A 12,583-nucleotide genomic window follows, 5' to 3' on the forward strand; every position below is an offset into this window, starting at 1 on the left:
GTTTCTATGGCGACTCTGACAGTCAACAAACATGGCCGACGCTGCAGGGAGCTCTGAGCCACATGAGTGAGTGAGTTACTGATTATTCCACTGGAAACAGCTGACACATTACAGGTTCCTTCAGAGGACTTGAGTGTATTGAACCAGTATCTAAGTGAGTGGGAGGTGTTTGAAGAGACACAGTGAGCAGCTGGAGCCACAGGGTCCTTTCTACTTCCAATGAATTGATGCCAGTGGATGGATTAGTCTTCAGTGCAGCAATAAACACGTTTCAGCTGAGCTTCACACGTCAAACATGAAGCTCAGAGATGATTCCAGTTTAGTTTGTGTGTGGGACCAAATGTCTGGAAAATGTCACAACACTTAAGTTTCCCTTCAAGGTTTTTTGCTTCAGCTAAATTCAGTCACTTTTAGTTGAATCTGACAAAAAGTCGAGGAGGAGGAAGTGAGGCTTTAGCCGTCCTACCACACTGGAGAAGTGGACTGATGGAGAGTTGAGGACGGGACCATCTGGTCCAGTGGTGTCTGATGGATGCTGGCTCGCCATCTTCTCTGTCAAGGAGAATCCAAGCTCTCATTTTCTTCCAGGTGATCCCAGCCTGTGGAGAAACCAGATTATTAGGACATAGAGATACAGTGAACGTCACATCACAATTCTCTAAATCCTGCTGCAACACAGGAGCAGTTAAACCCACAAATTCATGTCAACTGTAGAGCACTTCACTGCAGGAGAGTTTGGTCATATCAACAATGAATTCTCCTCATCAAACCTTTAAACTGTCACATTTATGTGTTTCTCTTTTCAATCCAGGACTTAATTAAAGTACAAATATTTGACACGTTCCTACGACTGAGGTTCTGCTTTAAGAGTAACAGCAAACACAAGCACAAACAGCAGCAGTCTAGAGAAGAAATCAAGTTTCCTTCTCCAGCTGGAATTCTGCAGCCTCTGATTTAACCACACTTTGTTTAGTGGAGCTGCAAATAATCCTGGAACTAAAACAAGTTTACAGGACTTCTTTCTCTACTGGGCAACAGAAACATAAATGATGGCTGCAGCAGAATTGTCAGGTCGTCACGTCTCCACTAAAGCAAAATAAATCTGCATCAGTACAAGGTGAAGCAAAGATTATTCACTGATTTATTACTGATGAGTTTTTACTAAATGCTAAGTTTATTAAGAGCAGATGAAATAAAAACTATTCTTTTATTAAACACAACATTCCTCTGGACTCAGAGATGGATAAAGAGGAATTAAAACAGAATATTCCATCTAAAAACCATGATTTTTATGAAAAATATTTATATTTTTCTATGTTATATTTCAGAGAAACTAAATTTCTCTTGTTAAAGACAAGAACCATAACCTAAGAAAGCAGATTGGAGGAATAAATCATGATGTGATGGAAAATAATTTAGTTTCTTTCCATTTAATGAAGAAAAAACACATGGTGGTGAGTTGAAAATAATCAGACTGTTGTTGGACTACTTCCTAACGTTTGAAATCTGAAATCCACACCAACTGTCACGTTCCCTCCCAGACGTTCCCGCTCCCACATCCCAACGTTCTCAGCCGGACATCCCATGATCCCCAAACTGTACGTGATGCCATGGAAACAGGACATGAAGAACCAGAGGCTGCTGATGAAGGTAGGCGCCAGTGGAGGAAACAAACGCACCTCCCTGCAGACTGTGCAGTCAGACTGACTGTGTGTGAATGTGTGGTTCAGAACGCAGCTCTGGCTGGGATCCCTGTGCTTCCTCTGGAGGAGTCTTTGTGTTTTTGTGGTCGGGAGCGTCTCTGCCACAGTCAGCGCTCCACCCAGACCTCCTCCTCCTCCTCCTCCTCCTGGGCTCCTCTCAGCCAGACAGGACTGACAGCTCATCACTCCTCCCACTTCTCCAGGTGAAGCAGCTCATTCAGCTCAGATGCTGCGTTCAGGAACCTAAATGAAGATATTTCTGATGATTTGCTGAAAATCAAGTGAAGCATCTGCTGCTGTTTTCTTGCAGGTACAACAGCTCTGTGGTGACGACCAGACGGCTTTACCAAACCTGAGGACAGATCAGTCCTTCACCACAAACACTTCACACACACGTGTTTAACGTGGTTTCAGCTGCAACACAAATCTCATCAATAATAGTTTTGTGAACCAGTGAATCAGTTTCCATCATTCCTCTTGACTGAGTGATGAATTCAACTCTTTTTCAGCTTATTTTTATCTTGACACCTTGATGCATATGTGAGGATTATTGGAATAAACATCTGTGAAAGACACTTGATGTTGTGAGTTCACTCTAAGAAAGAAACTTCCTCAACGATACTGAGCTAGCTGACTGAAGAGAGGCTGGAGGCTAGCAGTCTGGAAGCTAGCTGGCTCTAAGGCTAACACCAGGATACTGGCAGATGTGGAGCTCAGAGGAAGTCGGTAGCCTCGCTTCCTAGAGGGAGACGTCCTGAAGGTCTAGATCCCCTGAAAGGTGACTCATGGGATTTGGATGAGGTGGAATCATGCAGAGAGTTAAATAAGTCGGGCTGAGGGCTATCAGGATGATTGCTATCTGACTCAGGAACTGGAACAGGATGGTGGGGAGGCTCATAGCTAGCAGGCTGGACACTAAGCAGGTCCATTCAAACCACATGTGGTGCAGGTGAGAGGGTGGCTGCCTCATAGGATGAAGTAGACATGAAGCTAGTAGTCAGGTGGTTGGACAACTCAGGAACTGGGACGTGCAACTGGTTCAAAAAGCTGAAGGTAAAGTATTATCTGATACTAGGAAAGGCAGGGAGCTAACTGATACTGGGACTGGAGCTGGAAAGAGACTAAGAGACTGGAACTAACAGGTTGGAGGTTCATCTTATTGGCTCATTGTTTTTAAACAGGCCCAGCCTTTTTAAACAGCATGGCCTCCATCCAAACCAGGAGGGTTCACGACTTTTATCCATCAACATCAACCTGACTGTTCACTCCACCTCCTGACTCTCCTCCACAGACACACCCTTCTCCACTGCATCCACACACACTTTACACAACCCCTCCCCACTGACCCCAGAACAACAGGACAATATCCACACAATCCCAACAATCATTACACACAGACGAACACGACACAGGGCAGTTTTTAGATCAAACATCGTTTTTAACATTCCACTAAAGCAACATGATGAGCGCAGACATTAAAAGGCTGTGCTGAATGTTCACTCTCTGGTGAACAAATCGTTCACTGTTCATGATGTAATTTTAGATAATAACCTGGACTGCCTTCTTCTTACAGAGACATGGTTTGGCACCGATGCCCTGTTCTCACTGACGCTTCCCCACCAAATTTTATTTTTTTCTTTTCCACCAGGGGGACAGACAAGGAGGAGGGACGGCATCAGTTACAAAAAATAACATGTTCTCAAATGAGGTTCTTTTTGACAGTTACACATCATTTGAGTATCATGCCTTTGTTTTTAGCAGCCCACCTATCCTCTGTGTCACCATCTGCAGACCACCCCATTACACCGCCTCCTTCATCAGCGACTTTTCACATCTGTTATCATCTATCCATACGTCATATAACAGGGTTATAATAACTGGTGATTTTAATCTACACGTGGATGTCTCCTTGGACTCTATGTCCACAGAACTTTTAAACATTTTACAATGCTTTGATTTTAACCAACATCATGCAGCCGACCCACGGCAGGGGGCGCACCCTGGACCTGGTCATATCCTGTGGTCTGTCCGTGGGTGTGTCCTCTGTGGGGGATCTGGCTCTGTTTTTATTTCTGTGTTTTTTTTAACATCGCCAGGTTTAACCAGCAGGTGGCGCCAGTGAGAACGGTGAGGAAACGCGACCTTACTCCTGAAGTGGCTGCAAATTTTATCCAGATTCTACAGAGCACTCCTGCAGAGATTTTACCAGCATCCTGTGATTTTATCATTAATGATTTTAACAACAAACTGAAGTCAGGGCTCATTGGCTACATTGGTAACACAAACTTTAAAACCAAGACCTACACCACCGTGGAGAAATGAAGACACATTTAAAAAGAAACTGCAGGATCGCTGAGAGGAGATGGAGGAAAACAAAGCTAACTATTCATCATGAAATATTACGGGAACTCCTCAAAACTTACAATAACTCAGTCAAACAGGCCAGAATTTTACACTTCCAACAACTAATTACAGACAATAAAAACGACCCCATATTCCTTTTCTCCACATTAGACCATATGCTAAACTCTTTAATTTTAATAAATCCTCTAAATTATCTAACGACGCCCTTTGTGAGAACCACGTCAGAAGTAAAATCAATGACATCAGGTCGAGTATTTTACCTCAACAGATTTTAACCGTTGACGCACCTGGATCACTGATTTTTTTCTTCAGCCACTGTTTTTATCACAGTTGATTTATATTTAGGTTGTTTTACATGACTTATTTTAACTTGTTTTATTTAATTGCTTTTATAACCTATTCTTATGAGACCAAGGGTCTTTTAGTTATTTTATTTTTACTTATTTTATCTACTTATTTTAAAATCTTACTGTTTTAGTGTTTTAGTTCTCCAGTGTTTCCTCGTGGGGGCCTGCCACGCTTGGGGCTGTTCCTTTCTACCAGTGGGGGCGCTGTCCCTTGGGTGGTTGGACGCTCTGCACTTAGGTGTGGGGCCCGTCTCTCCCCTATGGTTAAGGGCTGGGACCCCCCTCGGCGTGGACAGGCCCCCTCCCCACAGGTAGCGTCCTCCATGCCTTAAGCCTCAGTGTCCAGCCATGTCTCACTGACAACTTTTAGTGTGTGTTCTGGTGTGAGTGTGGACGTGTGTGCGCTTGTGTATGTGTAATGTGTCTATATGTGTCTGTATGTGTACATGTGGGGGCGCGGGTCCTTGATTCCGTTTCTTGGTGTAATGTTCTATGTTTTTATTGGTGTGAAGCACTTTATGTGTTGCATCTTTACAGGAAAAGTTCTATACAAATAAAGTTTGATTGATAGAAAAGGTTTAAAGGACACTTCCCTGTGGACCATAATATGAACAGACTCTGTCCCTACTCAGGTCTTTATCCTCTCACTGTGAATGAACTAAGCAGACTCATTATTGACAGATGAACTTCAGTAATTGACATATAGACAACAAAAAAACTCAAAGTTTATCCTCAGATAAAAAGTCTGTTTAGTCGTGTTGTTGTTTTAATTCATTATGACTTGTTGGTAAAAAATGTTTCCTGTTACAACTCATGAAGAAGAAATGTAGTCAAACTGGTTTACTGTGAGATTTAAGACAACTGGAAATATTAACTCCTCCCTGGAGGACTGAAGCACAAACCTCACCCTTTTAAATGTTTAGTATTTCTATGAGATTAAGGACCTGAATGCTTTCTTAAGTATTAAAAATTAAAAAAAGAGATTAAATATTAAAGAGTGAGCAACATGTGAACAAACAAAGAAACTGATTTGTACTAAAATAAAAGCAGAATATTCAGCTGTAGAGGACGTCATGGCGCCATCTGCTGGAGATAAAATAACAGTTTACCTCGTCTGACAGGTAATAAATTCACCTGAGTGACGTAAAAGAAAGAGATTGAAAGTAGATTGAAACCGGGACTACAGTTTACAGGGTGTACGATCTCTGCTGGAAAACACATATTTGGAGGATTTTAAGAGGAAAAGTGAAGAGACTGTACATTGGTGAGTCCTGCTGTTGAAACTACTTCAGTTACAAATGGCTGAGAAAGTTGCTCTTGTTGAAAGTTTTCTGAGCTGCCATGTGTGTTCAGAGACTTTCAGAGATCCTGTGTCTCTGAGCTGCAACCACAACTTCTGTTCAAGCTGCCTGCAGAAATTCTGGGAACAAGCTAAAAACAAAAACTGTCCTATTTGCAAAAGAAAATCCTCAAAAGATCCTCCTTTGGTGAACTTTACACTGAAAGAACTGGCTGACTCCTTTGCTGGAAGACAGAAATCTGGATCATCTGAGACAGAAAAGGGAAAAGAGAAGTCATTAATGGTGGTTTGTAGTAAAAACAAAGAAGAGTCTAAACTGTTCTGTGAGAGTGAGCAGAGAGCTGTGTGTCCTGTCTGTGACTCGTCTCTCCACCACAATCACAAAGTGGTTCCTATAGAACAAGCAGTCAGTGACATGAAGGAGCAGCTGAAATCTGACTTAAAGTCTCTGAGGGACAAGAGGAACAAATACAAACAAGTGGAGAAAACATACAATGAGGTGATTCAACACTCCAAGAAGCAGCTGCTGTCCACAGAGAGGCAGATCAGAGCAGAGTTCAACAAGCTCCACCAGTTCCTGAAAGAGGAAGAGGAGTCCAGACTGGCAGCTCTGAGGGAGGAAGAGGAGCAGAAAGGGAAGACTGTGAGCAGAGAGATGAAGAGGATTCAGGAGCAGATCTCCTCTCTGTCAGACAGTATCTCTGCTGTTGAAGAAGAGCTGCAGAAACACCAGGTGCCATTCCTCAGCAGTTATAAAGCCACTCAGACCAGAGCCAGAGCCCAGTGCTCACTGTCAGATCCACAGCTGGTCTCAGGAGCCCTGATAGATGTGGCCAAACACCTGGGCAACCTGGCCTTCAGAGTCTGGGAGAAGATGGAGGAGAAGGTCCACTTCAGTCCTGTCATTCTGGACCCAAACACTGCAAACCCCTGGCTCTATCTGTCTGATGATCTGACCAGTGTGAGACGTGGAGACACAAAGCAGCAGCTTCCTGACAATCCAGAGAGAAACACTTATTCTGCTGATGTTCTGGGCTCTGAGGGCTTCAGTTCAGGGAAACACAGCTGGGAGGTGGAGGTGGGAGATCATCCTTGTTGGAATGTTGGTTTAGTTAAAGAGTCAGTTGACAGGAAGGGAGAGAGATCAGCTTCACCAAAATCTGGAATCTGGCGCTTAAGGTATCGTGATGGAAAATACTCTGATGTTGTTGGTCAGACTGTGACAGTAGAGAAGAGTCTCCAGAGGATCAGAGTCCAGCTGGACTATGACAGGGGGGAGGTGTCCTTCTACAACTCTGAAGACATGACTCACATCCACACTCACAGAGACACTTTTACTGAGAAACTCTTCCCATGTTTCGGTATTTACAAAACTGATGCTGACAAAACCTCTGATATCAAAATCAGAAAATGAGATTTCTCTGTGATGTTCAGAGATGTTTGTTTTTCTGTGACAATCATTCGAGGTTCATTTCTTTGTAAAGTCATCATCACACAACAGTGATAGTTTCGATTGATTTGTTCTCGAAAAATTAACAGTCACTTTTGAAATAAGATTTGATTAGATTATTCTGAAAGTTTTTTTTTCCTCTACTGAAGAGTTATTTTATCCTTGTTCTTATTTTATTCTACAGCAGAACTGATTTATTTCCTTGGTTCACAGAAACTGTTAATCCAACTGTCTGAAATGAATGATGTTGTGTGGTTGCCATCAATGATTTAGTTGTGTTTAGTTTTTGTAGGATGTAACTTCATGTTGTTGATATTCTGCTCATGTTTAATAGATTATAACAGAATAAAGTCTCATGTTGTTCAGTAAATACTCTGATCATACTGTAATCTGAATGACGCTCTCTTGGCTAAACATGCTCAGTGTGTCCATACACTTGTTTTCATGTTATTAACTTCCTGTAAATAGGTCATAAACAGAGTGTGTGGTGTTTTTGTGCTAATGAAGACTCGGCTTTAAAACTACAAATACAACTGTCCACATGTGCTTTATTGAATATTTTGCATCAATACGTGGTCCTTTGCTTCCATCTAGTGGGTATATGGTGGAACTACAGAAAACAGACAGCACCATTGTTTTCCCCTAACAGAGCTTTCCAACAATATGCCACACCCCTTCTTGATCTATTGTCAGGTTTGATGCATGATAGCCAGTTTAGTCATTTTTATGGATTCTATAATGTGGACGATAATAGAATTGGACATATAGTTTAAATGAAACAGTCAATGTTCTTTTTCTGAAGTGGTAATCCGTAGTATTTTGTTGCTTTGTGGTATTTCTATCAACTGTTCGTCCAGTTCTAGTCAAAGGGTTGTTCAGTGAGTTCAGTGGCATCTCTGTGCATGATATCATTGCTATCAGGGTGTTTTTCTATCATCAAATCTAGGAGAAATTATTTTAAACTTCACTTTTGTCTCAATAGAAAACAATATGACTACAGTGCATGTGTACTTGGTAGTAAACTGATACCTCTAACAGCTGGTTAACAGAAGCATCTCATAACCGGGACTTTACTCATGTAGCTGCCACTGAAAATGTGCCAATTTCTTTATTTCTTCTTTATTACTTCTTACATAGGTGTTAAACATGTGAATTGTAATTTCATTTGGAGGTGTTTGAGGTCATTATCTTTGTACTTGAAGTATGAAAGAAAGACAATAAAACAGTCAAACATCAGTTGGAAGCGTGGTTTTATCCGTCTGACCAGAAGAAAAGCTTTGGGAGCAGCTACAGTCATTTCATTTTTACATTTACGTCAACATGAGAAAGTCCATGATCAATGTGAGCATTGTGTTTTTGTTCTGTTATTGTAGTTTATTTAATTGTTCCCTGCATGTTTTTGGTTGTGAGTTCATCAGGATTCTGTAGAGCCCACATCTTTGAGCTCATATCAGACAGAGTAGTAAGAAATATTAAAATGTACCTGCAAACCTGGAACAACACGATGTTGAGAAAGAGAGATTCTAAGCACTTGTTTCATATTCAGAAAAAAGTTGTTTAAATAAACAAATGCTTATTGTTAATGGACATGACTTAACAAAGTAAATAAAATCTTTTCTGATTCCAGCAAATTTTATGTTTTCATCCGCTTTAAATATAGAAGTGTTGTTCCCAATTTGACCACAAGAGGGCAACAAATAAAAGATGTTCCAACATTCAAACTGTTCATGCAGTAATGATGCTGAATATGCTGAGAAAGTCACTGTCCTACTGCCACCTGAGTATTTATTGTAAATCTTCAGTTGTTTCTCATAGAATCTAACTGAGACTCCAGTTGGGACCAACAGCTGAGAGCCACCATTGAGGAGGTCGAGTAAACATTCCGTCTCATCTGCGGCTACTTCTGAGTGTTTTCAAAGAAAGCAACCCTCTTATAGCACAAGTTACATCAAGTTAAAGAGTGCAATTTATTAGAAGTAGGTCCTTGTAATCCTACCCAAGCCCCGGTGTTTATGGCATGGTGATGGAAAATGGTGATGGAAAATACACCAATGGTGATAAGACTTGACTTAAGAAGACTTGAAGAAGGATCTCCAGAGGAGTCCAGTTGGACTATGACAAGGGGGGAGTTGTCCTTCTACAACCCTGAAGACATGACTCACATCTACACTCACAGAGACACTTTCACTGAGAAACTCTTCCCATATCTCAGGATTGGCGAAGCTGGTGCTGCCAAAATCACTGGTTCCATAATCAGAAAGTAAGATTTCTCTGTGATGTTCAAAGATGTTTGTTTTTCTGTGACAATCATTCGAGGTTCATTTCTCTTTAAAGTCATCATCACACAGAGACAGCTCTTTTAAGACTGACTAGTGCTGCGGATGATGAAAATGCTCCATCTAAATTTGTTTAGACCACAGACTAGCCTTCAACACCACAAACACCGACAAAATTCTCCTTCAACGCCTGTCACACTTGGTTGGCATCTCCGGTCCTAGATAAGAATAGAAATACTTTACAAATACCAATACTTAATTTATTCCCTGGAGGAACTTCGAAGTTAACATAAGTGGCGAGCCAGCCAGGAGTCGAACCTAGAATTGTTGATATTCTGCTCATGTTTAATGGATTATAACAGAACACAGTCTCATGTTGTTCAGTAAATACTTTGATGATACTTTAATCTGAATGACGCTCTCTTGGCTTCTAACAAAGATGCTCAGTGTGTCCGGTCACTTCTTCTCATGTATTTAACTTCCTTTAACTAAGTAATGTCTCTAAAAGACATGATTTTAAGACAAAAAAGTGTTTTTTTCCAGTGGTTTTTATGTGTTGGTAAAAGAGAATTTGTTTTCATTCATGTTTTCCATTTTAAATGTTGTGTTAAAGAGCTGCCACTGGTCAGATTTGATTAAATTTACTTGTTATCTATGTATTTAAGGGCGGTACAACAGCTCAGTGGTTAGGCTGATCCCTCACTGATGTCTCCCAGTGTTTTTTGTGGGTTTTTCTCCGGGTACTTAGGTTTCCTCCCACCTCTGAAGAGCCTTGTTAAACTGATTGATGTGATAGGCTGTCAACCCACCTATCGCCCGTTGGCAGCTGGGATAGGCTCCAGCAATCCCTGTGACCCGAGTGAGGATCAAGCAGTAGTAGAAGGCGCATTTAGGTGCAGTGGTTTCTTTGCATTAAGGGCACGGTCCCACCAGAGCTCAGTATTTTGATTATAAGCAAGTTACAAGTTTTCCTGTGCCAAACATGTTGTTGCGCATAAATTAAGAAATAATACACTTGGTCCCCAATGAAATGTCCACATTTGATGAACGCAATTTCCTATGTAGCCACTTTTTGTAGTGTAGTTGTGAATAGTTTGTTGTGCCTGACGCTGCGTCTCTGTTTCTGCTCAGTGGAGCACAGCCAAGCAGGACATGGCCCGCAGTGTTGTGGACTGGTCAACTGCTGCATGTGTACAATGCACACTTCAGTTTGGGCAGTTCAGGGCACCAGAGCATTTCTCATTGAATGATTGGAAGCAAGGGCAGGGACTGGACAGGTCTTACTAGCTCAGCTAAGTTACGTAACATAATAGTTAAGTTTCATTCATTCATTGTATGATGAGTCGAGTTGACTACCTGGCTAGTGTGTGATTTAGGACTTTACCATTTGAACAGAAGTTGGAGATTTGTTTTCCTTCCTCTTTCCTGTTCGATTCATTCTGTGTTAAAGAGCTGTCACTGGTCAGATTTGGTTAAATTCACTTGTTGTTAATGCATTCAGGTCACATGGGAGTTATTTAGTGTCAGTTTGTCTGTTACTACTAACAACACTGACTCTAGACATATAATTCCTGTGAAACTATTTATGTTCTACAGTGAATATAATTATTTGTTTTTATTTTAACACAACAAGGAAATGTTGAAAATGTACGTTTTTGTCGTCAGATCCAGTAATATACTGAGAAAGTCACTGTCCTGCTGCTACCTGAGTATTTATTGTAAATCTTCAGTCGTGTCTCGTAGAATCTAACTGAGACTCCAGTTGGTACCAACAGCTGAGAGCTTCACTCCCAGGGTCTGTCCTTGTAAATCCTACCCAAGCCCCATAATGCACTGGGGGGAGGGTTTCTACGGCGACTCTGACAGTCAACAAACATGGCCGACGCTGCAGGGAGCTCTGAGCCACATGAGTGACTAGAGTTATTGATTATTCCGCTGGAAACAGCTGACACATTACAGGTTCCTTCAGAGGACTTGAGTGTATTGAACCAGTATCTAAGTGAGTGGGAGGTGTTTGAAGAGACACAGTGAGCAGCTGGAGCCACAGGGTCCTTTCTACTTCCAATGGATTGACGCCAGTGGACAGATTAGTCTTCAGTGCAGCAATAAACACGTTTCAGCTGAGCTTCACACGTCAAACATGAAGCTCAGAGATGATTCCAGTTTAGTTTGTGTGTGGGACCAAATGTCTGGAAAATGTGACAACACTTAAGTTTCCCTTCAAGGTTTTTTGCTTCAGCTAAATTCAGTCACTTTTAGTTGAGTCTGACAAAAAGTCGAGGAGGAGGAAGTGAGGCTTTAGCCGTCCTACCACACTGGAGAACTGGACTGATGGAGAGTTGAGGACGGGACCATCTGGCCCAGTGGCGTCTGATGGATGCTGGCTCGCCATCTTCTCTGTCAAGGAGAAACCAAGCTCTCATTTTCTTCCAGGTGATCCCAGCCTGTGGAGAAACCAGATTATTAGGACATAGAGACACAGTAAACGTCACATCACAATTCTGCAAATCCTGCTGCAACACAGGAGCAGTTAAACCCATGAATTCATGTCAACTGTAGAGCACTTCACTGCAGGAGTGTTTGATCATTTCTACCATGAATTCTCCTCATTAAACCTTTAAACTGTCACATTATGTGTTTCTCTTTTCAAACCAGGACTTAATTAAAGCACAAATATTTGACACGTTCCTACGACTGAGGTTCTGCTTTAAGAGTAACAGCAAACACAAGCACAAACAGCAGCAGTCTAGAGAAAAAATCAAGTTTCCTTCTCCAGCTGGAATTCTGCAGCCTCTGATTTAACTACACTTTGTTTAGAGGAGCTGCAAATAATCCTGGAACTAAAACAAGTTTACAGGACTTCTTTCTCTACTGGGCAACAGAAACATAAATGATGGCTGCAGCAGAATCGTCAGGTCGTCACGTCTCCACTAAAGCAAAATAAATCTGCATCAGTACAAGGTGAAGCACAGATTTTTCACTGATTTATTACTGATGAGATTTTACTAAATGCTAAGTTTAGTCAGAGCAGATGAAATAAAAACTATTCTTTTATTAAACACAACATTCCTCTGGACTCAGAGATGGATAAAGAGGAATTAAAATCCTCAAAACAGAAAAAAAACACAAAGTAAGAAAACAGA

General features: G+C 41.5%; 2 protein-coding genes across 2 annotated transcripts; both read left to right on the forward strand.

Annotated features, from left to right (window-relative positions):
- LOC125012832 (testis-expressed protein 43-like) lies at window positions 1-2,260 on the forward strand. The gene is made up of 4 exons (XM_047593008.1): window positions 1-66; window positions 1,542-1,650; window positions 1,731-1,906; window positions 2,014-2,260. The coding sequence occupies exons 1-4, from the start codon at window positions 32-34 to the stop codon at window positions 2,057-2,059; spliced, it is 366 nt and encodes a 121-aa protein (XP_047448964.1). The 5' UTR covers window positions 1-31; the 3' UTR covers window positions 2,060-2,260.
- Window positions 2,261-5,596: 3,336 nt separating this feature from the next.
- On the forward strand, window positions 5,597-8,390 carry LOC125012795 (nuclear factor 7, brain-like). Its single transcript, XM_047592939.1, has one exon. The coding sequence runs from the start codon at window positions 5,713-5,715 to the stop codon at window positions 7,126-7,128; it is 1,416 nt and encodes a 471-aa protein (XP_047448895.1). The 5' UTR covers window positions 5,597-5,712; the 3' UTR covers window positions 7,129-8,390.
- The last annotated feature ends 4,193 nt before the right edge of the window (window positions 8,391-12,583 follow it).

This window comes from Mugil cephalus, chromosome 8, assembly GCF_022458985.1.
Source record: "Mugil cephalus isolate CIBA_MC_2020 chromosome 8, CIBA_Mcephalus_1.1, whole genome shotgun sequence".
In the NCBI taxonomy this organism is placed as follows: Eukaryota; Metazoa; Chordata; class Actinopteri; order Mugiliformes; family Mugilidae; genus Mugil; species Mugil cephalus.

What these genes read in the sequence shown, in the direction of transcription:
- LOC125012832 (XM_047593008.1), top strand. Translation starts at nt 32, where the DNA reads ATGGCCGACGCTGCAGGGAGCTCTGAGCCACATGA. An exon ending in GGGAGCTCTGAGCCACATGA is followed by an intron (nt 67 to 1,541) that starts GTGAGTGAGTTA and finishes GTTCCCTCCCAG; the next exon opens with ACGTTCCCGCTCCCACATCC. An exon ending in CACTCCTCCCACTTCTCCAG is followed by an intron (nt 1,907 to 2,013) that starts GTGAAGCAGCTC and finishes GTTTTCTTGCAG; the next exon opens with GTACAACAGCTCTGTGGTGA.
- LOC125012795 (XM_047592939.1), top strand. Translation starts at nt 5,713, where the DNA reads ATGGCTGAGAAAGTTGCTCTTGTTGAAAGTTTTCTGAGCTGCCATGTG.